At 37.6% G+C, this 21,197-nt stretch overlaps 2 protein-coding genes across 6 annotated transcripts in view; one reads left to right on the top strand and one right to left on the bottom strand.

Moving 5' to 3' along the window:
• Nucleotides 1-447, top strand: part of stab1 (stabilin 1) — a 60,878-nt gene extending 60,431 nt beyond the window's left edge. For all 3 annotated transcript variants that reach the window (XM_077009173.1, XM_077009165.1, XM_077009181.1), the window contains one exon: nucleotides 25-447. In XM_077009173.1, coding sequence (XP_076865288.1) covers nucleotides 25-102 — 78 coding nt within the window. In that variant the 3' untranslated portion in view covers nucleotides 103-447. The remainder of the gene's footprint in view (nucleotides 1-24) is intronic.
• A 5,552-nt stretch (nucleotides 448-5,999) lies between these two features.
• Nucleotides 6,000-21,197, bottom strand: part of ccdc71 (coiled-coil domain containing 71) — a 36,592-nt gene continuing 21,394 nt past the window's right edge. For all 3 annotated transcript variants that reach the window (XM_077009198.1, XM_077009206.1, XM_077009215.1), the window contains exon 2: nucleotides 6,000-7,669. In XM_077009198.1, the coding sequence (XP_076865313.1) occupies nucleotides 6,582-7,637 (1,056 nt within the window). In that variant the 5' untranslated portion in view covers nucleotides 7,638-7,669 and the 3' untranslated portion in view covers nucleotides 6,000-6,581. The remainder of the gene's footprint in view (nucleotides 7,670-21,197) is intronic.

Raw genomic sequence — 21,197 nt, 5'->3', positions numbered from 1 at the left:
TCAGAGTTGTTCTCTCTGTTTCAGGAAGCAGATCAAACCGAACCAACGCAATCTCAACCACCTGCCTTAGATGGGACACACACGCCAGACCTCTTAAACTAGCACCCAAGTGTTACGTGGCTGACTACACAGGCACTCACCAGATTATTGTCATCAATAGTGTAAAATTTTACAAACCTTTTTTTTTGTTTTCCATTTTTTTCATATATAACCTCCTGTTCACTGTCAGCCTTGTTTACTAATCAAATACCCAGTCTGAAAATACTTACAGCTTTATTACATGAATACCATATTTTCCCCCTCTAACACGTAAAATGTGTGTTTACCTCGCAGTTCACCCCTGAGCATTGTAATGCTTGGGTGTCTATACTGCTGTTTACTGTTAATCTTCAAACTAGGTGATTAAAATCACTGTCTATATGACAGATTTATGACTAGCAGATTCAATCTTGAGCTGTAATTTCAGTGTGTAAATTTACGGGTGTGATTGCAGACATGTAAGCATGGATCATTAACAGACGTGAAGCACTGATGAGAAAGAAAATGCTATTAATCTCAAATGAAAGGGCCATTAAAATCAAGATAGACCCACGAGAAAGCGACATATATATCAATTGCATCATAATAATAATGATATGAGTCTGATGTGACTTACTCTACTGCTTTCTTAATTAATTTTGGCTACAAACTATAATAAAGCAAATGGCATGAGGATCAGTATGTCTGCTAGGCAACCCAAGAGGAGTACAGTACATGGATGAGCTAGACACATGATCAGTTATGAAGTTGGCCACCGTACAACTTGCGTATTGTTTATGGTATGCTAGCGTTTACTTCTTGCTAGCATGCTAATAAAGACCATTTACTGCTGCTGATCAAAATGCTAATTACATGGAACACAGAGCCCATGGAAGGCAAAGCGTGAAGCACTTCTATAAAATGTGCTTGCTTGGAAACAAAAATACTGAATGTATTGAAGCACGTTGCATGCAGCTTTTTACAGAGATGACAGGTAAAAGCACAGCCATGATGTTAAAAGCACAGCCATGTTGATTCTGTCCTTGCTTCAGTCTCGTGTACTGATCTACACAGGCAAAGGCCTTCAGCAGCAGGACAGATGTCCAAGCTGCCATTATATCACCAAAGTATGTATGAGCTGTATGAGCATTTACAGCTGTATAACTGAGTATGTACAGCTATATAACTGTATGAGCATTTACAGCCAGGGTTGCCAACTTTTGACGTTCACTTGGAGTGAGATTTTAACCTGGAGGAGGTGGCGAGTGTAAGTTGTTGAGCGGGGGGGGGGGATTTTTTTTCCGGCGTGAGATATCGGAAGTGTGGCGTGAGAGCGTGTGAAAACGGTCAAATGCGTGTGTCTCACGCTCAATGCGTGAGAGTTGGCAACCCTGTTTACAGCTGTATAACTGTATGAGCATTTACAGCTGTATAACTGCATAAGCATTTACACATCCAACATATCCATTAATAAACCAATCAAAGAATCCAAAAGTCTTGCAGATCTGACCCTGAAGTGAGAGCATGTTTAGGTTTGAGTCACACTGATTTTTTCATACATTGCATATAAACAAAAGCATTTCAAGATATATTTACATTAAATATTAAAAGTGAAAAGTGGTGCAATCCTCAACAACAGGACTGTTACCAACACAGCCAGTGATCCAAATAATTTGGAAGTAATTCACAAAACCATCTTCGGTACAATGTTACCTCCTGGTCTATTTGAAAGGGAAGGTTATAGAATATGAAGTCAAACACCATGCTTTGTGGACTTTTCATTGATGTGTTCTATTAAAAGAAGCACCTGAAATGGAACCTGATCAAATGGAATCGATACCGAATGGCACCGTGTCAGCGATGAATGATACAAACCCTCTCAAATGACCTCTGAAACGACCTGTAATGCCATCAAATTTGCTATTTCCATACCAATGCTAATTAAAATACACCAAACGAGGGAAAAAAAATAAACGTAAATCCCAGCTAAATCAAATTTTATGTGTAAAAGTTAAATACTGTAAACATAGTTTGTTACAAAGACAGGCTTAACACAGATTTTTCCAACGAAACAACTCGAATCGTGGTGTTGTCCTCGAATTTAAGGAGTCCCCTGGTGTGAGACTCCTTAAAACTTGGGAGAGAACCACATAGAATCATGGGATGTGTGGCCCAAGTAAAAACCTAATTAGTGAATAAGACCATACTGTCAAGACAGAGATGACTTCTAACAATTATCTGCAAAACTTGCAGAGAGAAGAATGGCTGTACTGCAGAGCACCTGTGCCCTCAAGTTGAAGGTAATTGTCTTTTAAACGATTAGAGACAAATGGGCAGCTTGAAAGAGGATCACAGGACTAAAATGGGAAATCATGTCCCATCCCATGATTGACAACACAAAACAAGTCCTCCCTTGTTGAGTTAGCCTAGGTGTAGAAGTGCTCTTTGCTAACTTTAATTTCCAGACTCAGGATATGAAATAGGTCTCAATCTGCCCAATACTCACGCATGAAACTAATGGACAGACAATGGTACATTTTTAGGGGCAAATGCCAATACTTGTGCTTTTGGGCTTTAGGACCCAACGGCAGACAAAAGTCAGTAAATTCTGCTTGGCATCCTCTACAGCTCTCACATGCGGTTCCCATCCCCCACTTCTGGTGTCCTCCTACATAGCACTGCAAAGCTTTATTTAATGGATGCTATTTAACCAGCAATGGAAACGGCTCATGATTCACACAAACACACTATAATTACCCAATTTATAGCCCAGTAAACAGCTACTAATACAGAAATAAAATGCACTGATTCATAAATAACATATGGGATCATTTATTTATGTGTAGATGACCATGTACTGACCCAGAGATCAGTCCCTAAATGTGCAAGCAGGGAATTAGGCCTGAAGTCTTCAGGGAGACACCTTTGTTGCAAATTCTTGTGTAGCATTTGTATTGCATTTTGTAATGTCAGAGAAGCATTTGTATGGATCAATACAGTAATACCCTGAAAATTTGTGCTTCTGAATCTGCGGTTTCATAAATTCACGTATTATTACTGCATACACTACTGTAAGCAAAGAAAATGATCAGTGTCTCAGAAAATGTGTTCACAAGAGTTAAGTTAGAACGATACTATATCATTCAGTGTCTTACATTACATTTATGGCATTTAGCAGACGCTCTTATCCAGAACAACTTACAAAAGTGCTACGTAGTTGCTTGGAATCTCCAAGGTAGTATAGATAGTCCTGAACACAAGGTACTCTAAGCTAGAAAAACCACTAGACGAAAGTCATATGATACCTAACAATTATGCCAAGTCATTATTATACCTGAATATACACATCACCTGAGGAACAATAAGCAATTCCTATAACCCAATTATGCACAATACCTGAGAAAAAGACAGTAAGCAATACCTATAACAAACACCTGAGGAAAGAGACGATAAAGCACAGTAGACGAAAGCATAATTATGTAAAGTGCACTTGAGAGGTGGGTCTTCAGTCGGCATCTGAAGACAGCAAGTGACTCCGATGTTCGGACAAACAAGGGAAGTTCATTCCACCACCTTGGAGCCAGGACAGAGAAGTCTGGATGCTCGTCTCCCATGTGTCCTGGATGATGGAGGGTCAAGACGAGTCATAAAATGCGCTAACGAGATTTCAGCGTCTCAGAGATGATGTGGGCAGGCACAAGATAGTGGACAGTAGACGTACATGTACGTACAGTAAGTACAGCATCTTACTGAGAAGACTCTCAGGACGGTGTTATCAGCAATCCATGTGTTCTGCAGTATGAGGAAAACCACCAGCTCTTATTAGGAAACTAAAGTGATGATCACTGAATGCAAAGAGTCAAAACACCCATCGATACAGAGGCAAGTCAATCTGAGCAGCGGTACAAGCGGTAATGTTTAAGCTGTTACCTCAAGCTAAAAATTGCTTAATTATTGCAGAGATTTCTGAAAATTTTGTTTACAAAACAAAAAATCTTTGAAAACAAACAATCTTTTTTATAAAGACATCAACATAGCATTTTCATTGTATATATATTTTTTAAATCATGGCCATCAATGGCTTACCTACATCACAGTCACACAAGCAGGGTAAGTTTAAATATATACATTTTTATCAAGCAAAAACATTTAACTCTTAGACGCTGCCATATAATTAGCTTTTTTTGTAGAAAAGTTTGGTGTTTGGAATCAAATACCTAAAAAATTTGGGTACATTTAAAAAACTACACAAACATAATGACCTCTGAATTGTAGCCATGTGACTTAAAAGGCACGTTGGATACAGAGCTGAAAAGTTTTCTAATAACCCCAAATTGTGATAAAGAAATGAACACAGGATATTTTTAATATTTTAATTCACAACTTTATTATTAACTAAAAGGTACAACACTGACATTTACAGCTTTTAAGGACACTGATTCCTCTGAAATGGCTAGGTGAGTGACAGGGCTCTTCTGAAAAGGCATTCAAGCTCAGTGACTGGCAGAATGACAGGGCTGTAAAAGTTGTTTCAAACAGCAAGCTTGTGACTTCAGGTATAACATCTCTCAAAATAACCATATAAACGCCTCACATAACCAAATAAGAATCCAAAGTCTTGAGTAATTGCTGAATGCTCATTAAAGATGGTTTACCTCCACATAGGTAAACATTCTTCAAAAAGGTGCATGACGCAACAATTCACACCTCAATTTTGTAAAAGATCAAAATTGTTTGCTGACAATTACACCGAGTCTTGAAAAATGTAACCATATCTAAAAATCCACAAAAGCTATATATATTGTAGAATCATTACACAAACTAAATGGCCAAAGAAAAATATATATATAACTGCAAAATGAGCACATTCAGTCAGCAGCTGTAAATATGTATAATCTGCAGTGTGTGTGTTACCATTATATGGTCTCAAACAATTACATTGCATACAGAGAACCCCTAGACAAACTGAACCATACGTCAATGTAAAAACCCAACATTGTGAAGTATGGTGAGGTCATCTGCTAGTTCAGGAGTCAGGTGTTACATGAAACATGGAGATGGAAAAGGTCTGAGCTCAGGTTTATTCCACAGTAAAGATTTACTTGAATGCTAAAGCAGGAATAGCCCTAAGTAATTCTCACACACACACACACACACACACACACACACACACACACACACACACACACACACACGTGGGGAACGCTATTGGCTATAGCAACACTGCAAATGTTAAGCACCAAATATCAGTGTTGGCTCAAAGAAATGTACTGGATAGAGAAAAACATAATAGAAAGTATATAGTCTTACATGCTTTGAAAAGGAGCAAGGCCTTGTTTTGCCCTGTAATCAAATTAATCTAACAAAATACTCCCAATCTACAGACATTAAATGGTGCAGGGGATAAGACATCGATGTGATCCGCACAACCGAGGCATAGCTACCACATCACAAGTCCTGATGACTTCATACGTTTCATCCCTCCTTCTCATTCTCCATCAACCTAAAGCTAAATGAACTGTTTTTGGTGTCTGCAGACAACCTGCAGGACTAGAGCATGCCAATTACTACAACAAAAATAATACAGCAAGAGGGGTTTCGGAGCCACTGTCCAACAATTTGAAATTAAAATAATTTGTCACAAATAGCTGTAAGTAATTTTTTTCCCTACTTCACTGGCAGTATTATTAAAAGAAAATAACTACAATGGAACATAACTGCAATTCATGTTAAACATTAAACAAAAAAGGAACTTAACCCATTCAGCAAAAAGAGAACATTTTAGGTTCTTAAATTCACCGCAGTATTATTTGTTTTCTTTGTCAATAGACTATAAAATTGTTCACCAGGTTTCAACACCAGATCTCAGAGATTTACTATAATATCTGTAAAGCAGCAAATGTACAACTTGCCCTGCGGGCAAATTTATGATGTTTTGAACAGCAGCCCTGGTTCAAGAAGCAGGATTTTTAAAAATCAGCTGCAGGAACAAAACAAGAAACAGTTTAGCTGTAACTCACTCTTTTGTGATGCACATGTATTCCTCCCCTGCAAATTTAACTAAAATAACATTCTAAGCAATTCCTACCAACAGATTTTGGAGGCTTTGGAAAGCAAGTCACAAATTTACAAGTTAAGAATGCTCAAATCTGCTAGGAAGAAAAAACTGCTGAAAATATCAAACATAAATGAAAATTATTAGGGCATTATCTCTCCCCAACAGTACTGAACTGAAGTCACTCGAGACATGTTTAATAATTTATGGTTCAGTTCTAACAAAGCTCAAAAGTGTTGGAAGTACACTGCATAGTGATAGAATGTGATTCATCTTTTAGTTAAATTGCATGGCAAAAAGAAAAAATGAGGCAGGAACATTTACGTAGAAGACAACCCAAGTAAAACCTCCCTCTTTGGATTACGGATGTAGGTCATACATGTGAAGAACGCATAATGTGGAATAAGATTCATATTCAGACAACTTCGTTTTGACCCAAGCAATGACCCAATGACACAATGTAAGAAAACCTAACCGTATATATGGATATAAAAGTCAAGTTTGATCTCTATACAGTGTGTACAAGTGGATGAATCTGTATCACAGGTGATAAATTAACTTGCAAGATTTTCTGAGCCTCCCTCCTCAGCTCTTCATCAGTGACAGACTCATCCACTTTGATGACTTTCCACTGAAGACCATTTTCGTTCAATCTAGACAAGTCCTGGCCATTACTGAGTGCTGGCTGAGACCAACCTAAACCTTGGTAGTTTAGCCTCCTCACCAAATCACTGTCCCCACAGTGTGAACCACTGCTCATCACACCAGGTTTACCAGACACTGACTGGATCTTTTTGTTACCCTCTTTCAGGCTTATACCATTTTGACAAACCACTGGGGCAGAATCTCCAATTAGGGCATCGTCCCCTTTAACTGGACAGGACAAACCTCTTTTATTGTCCAATGAAACTGCACTTGATGTTTGATTGCTGTTTTCTGAAGGAGAGCACGGTATACCAGAAAGAGTTAGTGGGCACTGAAGACCGGAAGCAACTGGACTTGAAGCATCCGCTCCAAAGTGGATTTGCAGCCTTGCGGTATGGCCACCACTCACACCCTTTATGTTGGTTAATTTCAGGCACTGCTGTGTTTCGACAAAACTTTCAGTCGACATGGGCGGTTTTGACGAAATGGTCTGCTTTAGAGTGTCCATGGAGAGATTGGTCAGTAGAATCTTGGGTTGTTTTTGCAAAATGGCCTTGGCATCTGTACTAAGAAGCAAAGAATTTATATCCTTGTTCTTGATGAATGACTTTCGTCCTCGTTTCTTGCTGGACTTTTGCGCTCTCTGAATATTGCTGCCAATCTCTGATGTAAGAGGCCATGTTGTGCAAGACCTGTATCCATATACATCTTTGCTCTTTAGAACCACAGGCTTAAGACCTTCATCTCTTAACTCCTGAAGAAAAGACACCATTTGCCTCTCAGTGTCCGACAAATCTTGCGATATGGGATTGAAGACCTTCAGGGCCTCCTTGAGGGCAGTTTGGCCAGCTGTAGCAAATCTTGACCAGGAAAGAACTGCCCTCTCCACACCTGGTGCTTCACAATTCATGGTTCCCATCCAAAGATGGGATGCATAAATGATTCAGGTGTCTGTAAACATGAAAGATATAAGGTTACTTTTCTTAAAAACAATCAAAGAAACATTCTAGGCATTCTATTCATTCTTCTAAAGTTGAATCCACAATGATAAAATTATGGTAAGTTTGGAGAAAAGCCAATTAGTGTATTCCTATCCATTACCAAGGATTTCCTCATCAGATAGGTTTAGGGTTAAAGCAATGTTCTTCTGCAACATCAATTTTTTTCCAAGTTGCCAATCATACAACACTGTCATAATAAAAGATAAAATAGATAAAATTTTCAAAGCAAAAATAAAAAAAAAACCCAAAACATTCCAATAGTTAAAATAAATTAAGATTCTCATCAGTCCCTTTCATTCTGGTATTGTGTGCTATAATGACACATTCCCTGTTAATCTGCAAGCATCTTGCTTGCTCTTATGGAAATGATTACTAGCTGTACATAAAATCAAGTCTAGGCGATCCTTGTTGGGTTGGACTGTTGTTGGTTGAATAGCATGGGTCACACAAATGTCAGTGGCATTTCACCAAGGTGGCAGATATTTATGTTGGATTCAGAAGTTATATCCCTCAAATCAGAAATCTTCCATTTATATTTTAGACTTTTGGGGGATTGTTTTGAAAGTGTGTATGAAATGTGGCATCTATTACACGTCATGAGTCATTTGGTATGACCTTGTCCAAACTCTAATGAAAAGTGTATTGTTCTGTACTGAATACAGATTTAAGTGAGAAGTGTACAAATATAGTATTTTTTTGGTTTTGCACAAGAGGAGTCAAAGCAATATGCTACATCAGTGCATGTTATCTATGCATATTGGATAGATTCATAACCAATTCAAAGAAACCAAAATGCCCCAAAACAATGTCACATGCAAGCTCCTACACCCACAGGAATCGACACAACTTTAGCTAAACTAACCCTTATCTTTGGATGAATGCCATGGATGTTGTCCAGGTCGCTTATCGCTTCTTTCTAGCTACCCGTTATCTATGCAGGAAAATGACTGGAGGAACATTCACTCATGAAAGTGTAATGGTGCAGATAAACGGATCAAGCAGGTAGCTACGAATGCACAATGCTCTGATGCTTCCTCATAGCTCCTTGTATAACTTACATGAGGCATTACAACAATTCTTCCAGCAGGGTGGCACAACCACAAAATCTCTCTCACTTCTCTAAGACTGTCAGAAAAATCTAATTATCCATCAAAAATATCTGGGACAGTTAAATAAACAAACATGGCAGTTTAAAATATCGAGGTAACAGGGCTTAATATGATTTGCCAAATGGTGTAAATGCTTCATCTCACGGGTCAATAAAAAAAATTATTTACATGTGTATGTGAACGTTTCTTATTGATAGCTTCTTTTATGGTGTTTTTTACTGCATTGACATCTATAAAGAAAACCAAATGCAAGCAAGTTTTCCAACCAAACTTTACTCCAAGCTTTGTCTTCCTGCAGATGTTTCCTGCAGGAAATCAGACTATAAATGTGCTGAAAATTTTTGTTACTTGCCGATTACAGACACCAGGTCATTTTAGTTATCAGGATATGCAGTGACTGAAACGTTTTTAAAATAACATGACTGAAGTGCTGTTGGGCAAGGCACTCAACTGCTTCCCAGGGGTCGGGGCTAGGGCTGCCCACCACTTTGGGGACGTGTGTACCACTGCACCCTAGTGTTCAAGAGTGTGTGTACGAGTTAAAAAGTTAGTTTCCAGTGAAGTATATTTCTCCAAAGTGCTTGTGTTTCCCAGTCTGTCCCAAAACCTAGTGAGCAGTCTACATGAACAGGGCTTCATGTCACAGTGCGCGTGCTCGTGATACCAACCAAATTCAAGTAAGAATTTGGACATGTCCAAATTCTTAGATACCTCAAATATGCCTACTGAGATACCATCATTACCTTATTCTTATTAGGGAATTGGACCCATAGTATTGTTAACCTTGTAAATCCTGTAAAGTGCTTTGTGACAACATGTGTTGTGAAAAGCACTATACAAATATATTTGATTTTGGACACACTTTAAGTCAGTGTCACATGGGAACCTCAGCCACTAAGGCAATCATATGATAAAATGTGATGAAAATGGCAACTAATTTTCAAATGTGCTCTGCTGTTTCTAGGATATTCTGGAAACATTCAAAAATATTTTTTATATGAATCCACATAGCATCCACAAACAATTTCTTATATTTTTGATAAAAATTTTACTTCATCAGAATAAAGACAAAATACTGAATTTCTTACATCTACAATCCGTGTATCATTCATTCATTTGATATTCAACTGAAAATCAAAATCGAAAAATCTAAAAAACTATTCATTAATTAGTTTTTCGTATTGAATATAAAAACAAAAAAACTAATCAGGCTTGTATTTTTCTGTTTTTTATTTGATGATCCAAACAAAAATAGCAAAATTAAAATACAGATTCGGAACCGAACTTGATTTTGATTTTTTAACTCGACCCATTTGTGTGCACCGGAAGTTACTGATATGTTTATTCTTCGTGGTCTTCGTTTGACTGCTCCGAATCAGATTTTTTATTTAGCTATTTTTGTTTGGATCATCAACAGTGATGCCGGTAACGCGTTACTTAGTAACGCGTTACTGTAGTCGGACTACTTTTTTCAGTAACGAGTAGTCTAACGCAACTACTATTTAAAAACTAGTAGTCAGATTAAAGTTACTTATCTAAAACATCGTGCGTTACTATTTCTGCATTTCGGGGGAACGTAGGTTATTCATTCTTATTTTTTGGCTACACGTTTCTTGCGCGGTTATGTCATTTCTGCGGCGCCAAAGTCAGATGGAAGGAGAGGGTCGCCTTTAGCAGCTGGAAATACAGGCATTATCTTGATTTTATTTCGGTTAAGGATGACAACATTAAGGTGCGTTGTACACTCTGTGCTGGCGACAGAGTGCTGTCTACTTTCAAAAACACAACGTCAAACCTGAAAAAAACCGGGGGGTGGCGGCGAACGTAAATTGTTACCGGGCGGGGTGTAAAATGGACTAAATTCAGTATTATATCACGATCTATCGATCGCCGGTGGTTGGCGCCAGATCGAACTAGTAACTCATTGAATCATAGATATGGATCAGAGGTAAATAAACTAGATTTTTTTTCGGCGTGAGATATCGAAAGTGTGGCGTGTGAGCGTGTGAAGACAGTCAAATGCGTGTGTCTCACGCTCAATGCGTGAGAATTGGCAACCCTGTAAGTGGGCGGAGTTGAACAGAAAGACTGTCTTATTTATTTATTTATTTTAAAAACAACAAAGCCTATTTCAAGAAAAAGTTTACAAATGCCAGTGTCATTTTTGATGTTCCGGTTAAAATACATGTCAATAAAGTGAGTATTGGCAGAACTGGTAGTCATTTTCCTGTTATAGGGGCGGGGGATCAGCCTCTGCTGAAAGTAACTAAAAGTAATCTAACTTAGTTACTTTTAAAAGCAAGTAGTCAGTAACTTAACTGAGCTACTTTTTAAAGAAGTAGTCAGTAGTCGGATTACTGTTTCAAAGTAACTATGGCAACACTGATCATCAAATAAAAAACTGAAAAATACAAGCCTGGTTTGTTTTTTGTTTTTATATTCAAAACGAAAAACAAAATAATGAATGGTTTTTTGATTTTCCGATTTTGATTTTCAGTTGAATATCAAATGAATGAATGATACACGGATTGTAGATGTAAGAAATTCAGTATTTTGTCTTTATTCTGATGAAGTAACGAATGATACACGGATTATCTACCTCTGAAGCTCTTTCGATATCTGAAAATATAGGTGGTCCCCGGGTTACGACATCGATCTGCTCCTACGCTAGCGTCGTAAACCGATTTTGGGTGCAAGTCGGAACATATGTACTTACTGTATGTAAATAACATACTGTACACAGTTATCCTATCCTAACACCTATCCTGATGCAGTCCTCCTCAGTCCTGAGCTGCATAACAATGTATTCTTCCGTCGCGCACACCAAAAACCAAGTTCCGTTTACGACGTAGAACCACTTAAGTCCAAACAAGGCTTTATACAGTAAATGGGAGATGTGTCGTAACCACAAAAAAATCATAACTCGGGAACCTCGTAACCCGAGGACCGCATGTATGATGTTTATGTCGATTGAATCGGAGCAACGTCTTCTGTACAACCAAACAAATTGAAAACAAACTGGACTTAAGGCAGGAGGGAGGTAACTTTTCTAAGTAATGTCCGCAAGTCAATCAAATGACAGCAGTCATCCATTCAGCGCTGATGAGCGCCAGTGAGAGGATCCTATTTCGGTCTCAAAAAAGAGGGCACGTGCATGGTTTATTATTATGATTTGACAGATCCATAACATGCAATTGTTTTTAATGGAGCGATAAGTCATTTTTGATGTTATGAAAAATGTCATTATATAGACACCTAGTGGCCTGGATGACTAACACTTGTCCTCCAGGATTTCAGGATTCTCAGGACATCACGCCTCCTTCTTGCCAGCAATTAGCAAGACCAAACATCATCCTTTATTATGTTAATTCACAGAGCAAGACTGAGGCAGCAGCCTCACCCAGAAAGTCTCTGCACCCAGAAAGTCTATTATTAACTTATTTTCAGTTAGGGGTATGTTCAGTTAGTATGACCTGTGGGTGTGTTCTTCAGAGTCATGATAAAAGCAAAAACACAAATGCTTCTATCAAATGCTTCTAACACATCTAGATATAGATTTTTCTTTTCAGTATGTATGCACTTCAATAGCGCCACACATTTACATCGTTGAACCATTATCATGGGTCCATATTGTTTGTTTTTCTGGATATTTTCGATCAGAATAAAGTTGTTTAGCAGCACGTGAATTTGTTTTTTCCTGTCTTTCCTCTTCCTTTCCAGCCTGCTGTTTAGATCACAAACATTTGTCAATGCTTTTGATGGTTCTACATGAGAAAGTATGCTGTACATGATGTTTTTGAAAGCAAATTAGCAACACGATCATAATGCTAATTTCCGCTAGCAATCGTATGGGATTTCTTATATAACATTAGCATCAAGCTAATTGTGCCATATAATTTCTGAATTTGTGTAAGCTAAAACGTGGAAACAAAGTGTTCGATTACAACAAATATTATATAGTATAGTAAAGGAAATATACAAAGAGCAAGATTCAAATTATTTTATTTATTTATTTTTATTGTTTGACGTGACTCATTAGAGAAACAGTCGTCTCCAAGTCTGCTGCTACGTGCGCTTGAATTTAAACTTTTGAAACACGAGTCTACAACTTTTCTGCTGTTTGTTGTAGGATCGGTAACATATACAGTCTGCTTGTAACTGAGTTTACCGTGAGGTTGTGTCGCATTGGGGGTTGAGCCGCTTCCACCGCATTCCATATCATTACCAAGACAATGGGTGTTAATCCCTTCACAGCAGGGGAGTGGGCTACATGAACCAACATGGACCTTACGAGATTCTCCGCGGCCGTCGGAGGACTAGTGTTCAATGAGTTTAAACATAATTGCCTGCCTCCACATAGGGGATCTGCTCTAGGGAGCATAAACTGGTTCATTGACTACAGAGCAATTTGATTCTTCATTTCATATGAGCTGCACCATACCAAAGAATGCAAAAGAGATTATCATTAAATCATTTGCATAAAGATTGTCGTCTTCTTTGTGTGGTAATAATTTATTACTCCTTTAAACATTGTTGTAATTACTGGTTTTGGAATTTTTGCCATTTTAACCATGTTTAAGGTACAAGCCAATAGCTGCCATCTGAGCAAGTGTGGGCAACATGATCTAATGCTTCTGTTACCTCAAGCATTCGTTTTCAGAGCACCTGAATGCAAAAGGTGGTATTAAAATATCACTGGTGCAGGCAGCAACATGGATACAATTTGAACAGGTAACTTACAACAGCTATTATCGTTGCTGCTGACTTCTAGTGTTATCAATTTTAGTTCTAAACTCAAGAATCTTACAACCTTACTATTCAGTTTTATGGAGCTTTGCTGTTGGAATAAACCATGTTCACCTTTCCTGGGTGCAATTGTATGAATAAATCCAGTTTTTTTTTCAACAAAACATTGCACCATTTTTGTCTGTTCTCTTGTGCTGACATAGCCGATCACATCATGGTAAAGTGGAACCTTGGTGAACGACCACAATCAGTGAAGAATAAGAAAGAAATAGGTAAAGGAAATTGAAATAATTGGTTCCCAGCCCCTGTTGCATCGCTAATATATGAAATTTTTTTTTTAATGAGAACAGTTATAATTAGTGGTGGGCCGTTAACGGCGTTCGTTAATTTGATACTCTTATCAGGCGATATAAAAATTATCGCCGTTAATCTATTCTTAAAGTTGGGTTGGGAACTGGGTCAAAATGGGTAAGCAAACTATGATGACTTTTAACTTGATAGTTTAGCTCGGCTGTATTCCTAACCAAATTGCACAGTAGGGGCGAGAATGAGTTTTCAAACCTGTGAATTACAAATGGTTCGTGTGTTTACATGGATGCAGCCACGAAGTCGCCAGGTTTGCTTCATGGAAAATTCCTTTTTAGGAACGTAAAGTGTTACCGGAGCGGAGCTTGGAGCGGTCGTTTTCTGCATGGTCCTAGCGCTAGATTCGTCGCTATTTAAATATTTCTTTTTAACCATTAAAACTGCAGAAGACCAAAACCGGCTTTTGAAAAAGTCCCCCCAAATTACGTCTGTGAGGTTTAATGTACTAAATGTTGGCTTACATTTCAAATAACACGTTTAGCTGAATAAACATGTGATCAACCACTTTTAATATACAGTATGTAGGCTTACAAATTCAGGTTTAACTGAATAAACCGTTGAACACGAGTAGCCTACATTTTATTGAGCATGTTTTTTTTTCTTCAAGTATCAAAGTAGAACAGCTTCCTCAAGCAGTCATTGATGCATTTTGGAAACAGGAGATGAGCCCCTGGTCTAATGCACCCTCTGTATTAAGAAACCCTCTCTCAAAAACTGACTTTTAGTCATTACTTGGGTAGCACGCATATGAGCCCTTTTAATATAGATTAATCTAGATTAATTTCAAGATTTCAGTGAGAATAATCTAGATTAAAAAAATTAATCTATGCCCACCCCTAGTTATAATACAGTACAAATTGAGTTAAATAAATATTAAAGAAAGCATTTAAACATAAGAAAACATTTAGACACATGCATGCCTCGTTCAAACTTGGAAATCATTTCAATTCAATAGTTGGCCGTGTCCGTTTCACTACACCACTACACCGCTCTTAATCTTCATTGGAGCCATGATTTAGGGCTATATTAAAATAAAGCACAAAAATCACTAAATAAGAAGGATGCGTACAGAAAGATAAACAACCAATTGTTACTGTGTCTCGAGCGCGAATGATGCTTGGTCTGAGATGCTGTTCTGTATACGACGCACATTTTTTGCAACATCAATCAATCAATCAACCAACCTTTATTTAAACTCGGAGTACATTGAGAGTGGCCCTCATTTACAATGTAGCCGAGGGAATACATGGGGAAGGGATTATCATAGATAAAAATGTAACATGATTAAAAGACCCAACATTATAACAAGATGTACAAGATGTACAAAATACCATAAGAACACACAAAAAAAAGAAAATTTTTTATATCAACTAAAACAGTGACAGACTGTCTGAAGGTGGTTAGAGACTAGGTGTTTAAAATGATTGAGTGACACCAGCGAGCTGAGTTTTAGAGTTTCCTGTAATGAATTACAGCTCGCTGGAGCACTGTAGCTAAAAGCAGATTTTCCCAGTTCAGTAAAAACTTTTGGGACCTGAAAGGTAATCCAATCACTGGAGCGGGTCTGGTAAGTTGTATTATTTTTAATAAGCATTTGTGTAATGTACGATGGCATATGGCCAGAAAGTGCTTTAAAAATAAAAATAAACCAGTGTGTTTCACGACGCACAGCAAGAGAAGACCAGCCAACTTTCTCATAGAGTGAACAGTGATGTGTATTATACGGGTCCCCAGTAATGAATCTTAATGCCGCATGATAAACAGAATCTAGTGGTTTGAGTGAAATTGCTGATGCATGTCTGTAAATCACATCGCCGTAATCAAGCATAGATAAAAGTGTTGCTTCAACAATCTTTTTTCTTGTGTGCGTTGGGAAGCATGATTTATTTCTGTACAGGAAGTCGAGTTTTTGCCTCAGCTTACCTGAGAGCTTGGTAATATGGTGCTTAAAAGTACATTTGTCATCTAGCCATATGCCAAGGTACTTCTATTCATTAACTCTTTCCACGTTAGAACCATTCAAAGTAGTGATTGTAAAAGTATTAAGATCAACGTTAAAAAATCTGGAAAACAGCATAAATTTGTTTTTTTTTACATTTCAAACAAGTTTTTGGTTGTAAAAGGCAGACTGTACAGCATTAAAAGTGTGCTGCAATTTATCTACTGCAGTACTGATGTAATCATCTGAGCAATATAAAACTGTGTCATCAGCATATAGATGTATTTTACAGTCTACAGTGGAGTTGACAATATCATTTATATATATATTAAATAATATCGGCCCGAGGATTGATCCTTGTGGGACACCCTTAGAGATGGGTAACGGTTGAGATCTGTTTTGTCCCAGGACCACACACTGCTGTCTATATGATAAGTAATTTCTTATCCATTCTACGGAATTTTGGTCAAAACTGATGTTTTGTAGACTTTTTAAAAGTAGAAAATGATCAACTGTGTCAAAAGCTTTAGAAAGATCGATGAAAATAGCTGCACAGTGTTTCTTGCGATCCAAGGAAGTTAAAAGATCATCGAGGACCAGTGCAGTAGCAGTAATTGTGCTGTGCTTCTTTCTAAACCCAGATTGATATTCTGACAAGACAAAGTTTACATTGAGAAATGTCTGAAGCTGATCATTTACTAAAGATTCAAAAATTTTAGCTAGGCATGACAGTTTTGAAATTGGTCTAAAATTGTTAAGATCTAAAACGTCACCTCCTTTGTGAAGTGGAATTACTTGTGCTGTTTTCCAGACACTGGGAATTCTGCTTGATAAAATGGAGAGATAAAAAATATACGTAATGTGTTCTAAAATGACTGGAGATGCAAGCTTCAGAAAGAAGGGGTCCAGTCGGTCCTCCCCTGTGCCTTTTTTAGTGTTGATATTTCGGAGGGCTTTTTGAGGAGTGAAAGGGTGGATGGTAAAGAGATCATGGCTTACAGCAGGTGGTGTATATATTTCGTTGTTTGGTTTTACTGTATTAATATTTTCAAATAAATGTCCAGCTGCTACAAAATGATTATTAAACACTTGGCAGAGTTCTCTCTGGTCAGAAATTTGGTGTTTTTTTACTAAGATCTGGGTGGGAGTAAACTCTGATTTGTTTTTAAGTGAATTAACAGCTTTCCAGAATTTAACAGGGTTTGACGCAGATTTTGAGAACTGATCCAAGTAATATTCTGCTTTAGCCTTTCTAATGCAGGAGGTACATTTATTTCTTAACTGCCTAAAAGTAAGCCATAGGTCTCGATCTCCACTTTTTCTAGCAGAGGCCCAAGCTTTGTTCCTTGCATTTAGCAAGGATGATATTTCATTATTCATCCAGGGGTTGGATCTATCACGTATTCTCATGTTTTTGTAAGGGGCATGCTTGTTTACCACTGCTAGAAATGTTTGGGTAAAATGATCTAGTGCCAAATTGACATCCTGGATTTCTGAGGTATCGTGAATATTACTTAGTACCAGATCATTTAAAAAAGCTTGATCATTAAAATGTTTAAAACATCTTCTAACCACCATCAGAGAGCCTGATTTCTTTATGCTGGTGTCCCTAATGCATCCGATAGGACAGTGGTCACTAAAACCCGGGTCAAATACACCTAGAGTGGTAATTCTGTCAGGTCTATTTGATAAAATTAAATCTATTAATGTTGACCTGGTGGGGTCATGCAAGTTTGGTCGTGTTGGTTCAGTAATTAATTGATTTAGCGACAGGTTGCCACACACTTCTTTTAGATGGTCGGATGCATTTGTTAGCCAGTTCAGGTTAAAATCACCCAAGATAATAATTTCTGTCTCAATATGTAGAGATAAAAGCCCAGCTAACTCATCAATAGAATGCGAGGGTGCAGAAGGAGGTCTATAAACACCAGCAACCACAAAGCTGTTACTGCGGCCAATACATATCTGTAAAGCTAGCAATTCAAAGCATGTTTCTTTGGATAACGTAATTAAAACTTTTGCTTCGATAGTACTTTTTACATAAATAACCACACCCCCACCCCTTGCTTTCCTATCTGCTCTGTAGATATTATAATTTGTTAGGGCTACTTCCGAGTCTGACACAGATTGCTTCAACCATGATTCGGTCAAAACTAAAATATCTGGATCAGACTGTGAAATTAAGATGTTCAATTGATCCAGTTTATCACGCTGAAGGAGGCTTCTTATGTTTAAATGAATAATGCCCATGCCTTTTTTTTGACTGAAACTCTTGGGGTCTGTTAGTGGTAGTGTATTTAATGTTAGTGGGGAAATCTGAGAAACAGGCTGAGAGCAGAGGGGAGTTAGTGATAGCTTAATGTGGATGAGATTAGCTGGGTTAATAAAAAGATTCTAAGTACAGTTCTTTTTAAAAAAACAGAGAAGACTGGTTGATCCTAGGCCGATTACTAATTATTACTGGGATAGCTGGGTTTTCGTGAGTGGTTTCAACATTTTTGGTTGTTCGCTGTCGAAGGCGTTTGCTAACCGAGGTTCCACTGTACTCTTACCCCACTGTTACGTATCTATCTTGCTGATGGGCAACATTACTTCGTTGAGGAATTAACTTCAGTTAAATTTTATATTCAATTCACAGAGATATCTTTTTCTGTATAATAAACCTCAGGAGCAGCCACAAGAGCAGCCAAAAGGCAACCTCAAAATCTGCCATATTTTGCTATTACTTTATTATAGGGTGCTTAACGATATTTCAAAAAGCTATTTTTTTAATGACAAAGTTGCTCTATGGTAGATTTACTTATTAAAGTGGAAAGTAGTAAAATTAACAAGTCATGAGAAACCCGAATAACATTAGTGGGGATGTGGAATACAGATAACAGTATGACAATTTATAATACATTCATAACTCGTTATTGATCTTACTGCAGCACTTATTCAATTTGTTGACAATTTTATGAAAGTTGACAAAGTTATTCCAAAACCAGTAACTACAACTAGGGCTACCATGATTAGTCGACTAGTCACGATTATGTCAACTATTAAAATAGTCGACGACTAATTTAATAGTAGATGCGTTATTTAAAAAAAAATTTTCCACGGATACACATGCGCAGTAGTGGAAGGCAGTGGACGACATCCCAGGACATTATACAGACAGGCTCTGGTATCATGGCTACCCGGCTACGGAACTCAAAAGCAGTGGCATGCACAGACATTTTGAGGGGCAAGTGCTCGGGGGAAGGGGGGGCACTTTTTAGCGCACTTCATTATAAAAAATTATTACAAGCACATGTTGAATGAAATTTGACTTTTATTTGTAACATTCTCTAAACGTGAGTTTTCAATGGAAAAATGTCACACAGCCAACTAATAAAATTCATATCCAATATACAGTCATGTCCTTCAGTTAACTTCTGTTTACCCTCCACTATCTGCAGGCCTTGTTGCATATATTTTGCAATTAGTAAATCAATATAGGCCTACAATTAAGACAGTAAAAAGACTAAAAAGTAGGAGAAGGAGTTATAGGCTTCTGAGTGTTTTCATTACATGAATGCAGATTGGCATTTTTCACAGGTAATGGAGAACTTCCTGTTTCTTCTTTCACAAACGAATGTGTTAATTTATGTTGCCTAACAAAACCTATACAACAGAAAACATTCAGCTTAACACACAGATTTGTGAACTCTACCTTAATTATCTGCATGTGGTCGTCCTCACGTTATCCATCATTGATTTGGGCTAGAGCGATTAGTTTATCGGGTGACCAGTTGGCTAAAAATACTTAGTAGTTTGGTGCTGTATGAGACATTTTACTGCACAACAAAATGATTTCACGTTGGGCTTAGAGGGCAAACGGTACGATTTGACTTGATGTGTATGTGATCTGGCTGGTGGGGCACGGGAGAAGAAGTCTATCTCACCGTGCGTGCTGTGCTGAAGACGCTTCCTTCCACTTGCTGAACTGAACTGCTGCTGCAGCGCATTTGATGTTAAAGGAAGAGAGAGGTCGGGTGTGTGCGAGGTGGTGGCTCATTTCAGGGCATTGTTTTTAATCGCTCAGGTTTTCTAAAGATCATTTTAAACCGACCTCAGTAAAATGTTAATAACAATAATTTTTTTTTAAACCGAAGTTTCAAAAGGGCACTTTCGTTGATAAAGGGCAGAGTTGGTGGTGCTTTAGCACCACCTGATGTCTATGTGTGCACGCCACTGCTCAAAAGTGTGGGATCACTTTAGGGTCATTCCATGTCAAATCAACCAAAATTTAGATTGACCATCTCAGAATCCCTTCAAACTTTCCCCATTTGTAGGGAGATATATTTCATGGAAAAATCCAAAGTATTTCTGTTCCATGTTCAATATTTTAAGAGTTACAGCCATTTTTGTAAACCCCCCATGACGCATATTTTGTGAAAGTGGCTAAATAGCAATATTTGAATGTGAATCTCTCAAACTATTACAGCTAGAAGGCTGAATTTTTTTTGTATGTTTAGAAACTTGTATACTTGTATGTACTTTCTGGTGCCGTAAGTTGTGTTGTGTCAATAGAAAAAAAATCCCAAAGTTGGAAGCGAAACTAAGAAAGAGTTGACAGTTGAAACCAAGACGCGTGCAATGCAATATCTGCAAGGCAAAAATTGCTTTCCACGGCAGCACAACTGCGATGCACGAGCACCTGAAAAGGAAGCATGTTGTGGCTGATTGTCACACTGATGGGACTATCATCTTAGTAATCCAAACTGCTAGTTAGCTGCTAAAATTAGCATAAATGGAGCATTAACTTAGTACTTAGGCTACTTGACAGCTGTAAAACATTAGCGATGGCAATTTGTTTCATTAGCCTTAGCACACATTCATGTGTTTTCTGTATCGTCAGTGAGACCAAAACTTTTTTTGTGTGAATAATTCCTTAGTTTCAGGTACCTACCCAATTTGATTTAAATGTAGCCAAGTTTGATGCCAGAGACAAATGAAAAAGAAAAACCTTTTAATAAAGAATTTCTTTATTAATGTATTTATTTTTTGTGTTTTTTAAGCCAGTGCCTTATCCTTATTTTAATAATTGTTGCAACAAGCTGCATATTTCATTAAAGGTTTAATGAACTACGATATAAATAGTTTTTATTTTTAGTTAGCATATAGTTGAAATCTAATGATGGTTATATAATAGCAGCTACATTCTAGTGCGATAAGTTGTATGTTTTATATTCAATTAACATATGATCCAATTAGCCGACTACTCAAAAAATAATCTGTGATTAGTCGACTATAAAAAATTGTGGCAGCCCCAACTACAACAATGTTTAGAGTAG

The sequence above is a fragment of the Brachyhypopomus gauderio genome, chromosome 1 (assembly GCF_052324685.1).
Source record: "Brachyhypopomus gauderio isolate BG-103 chromosome 1, BGAUD_0.2, whole genome shotgun sequence".
NCBI classification, from domain to species: Eukaryota; Metazoa; Chordata; class Actinopteri; order Gymnotiformes; family Hypopomidae; genus Brachyhypopomus; species Brachyhypopomus gauderio.
The sequence above is the reverse complement of the archived record's forward strand: the minus strand, read 5'-3'. Positions and strand labels throughout refer to the sequence as shown.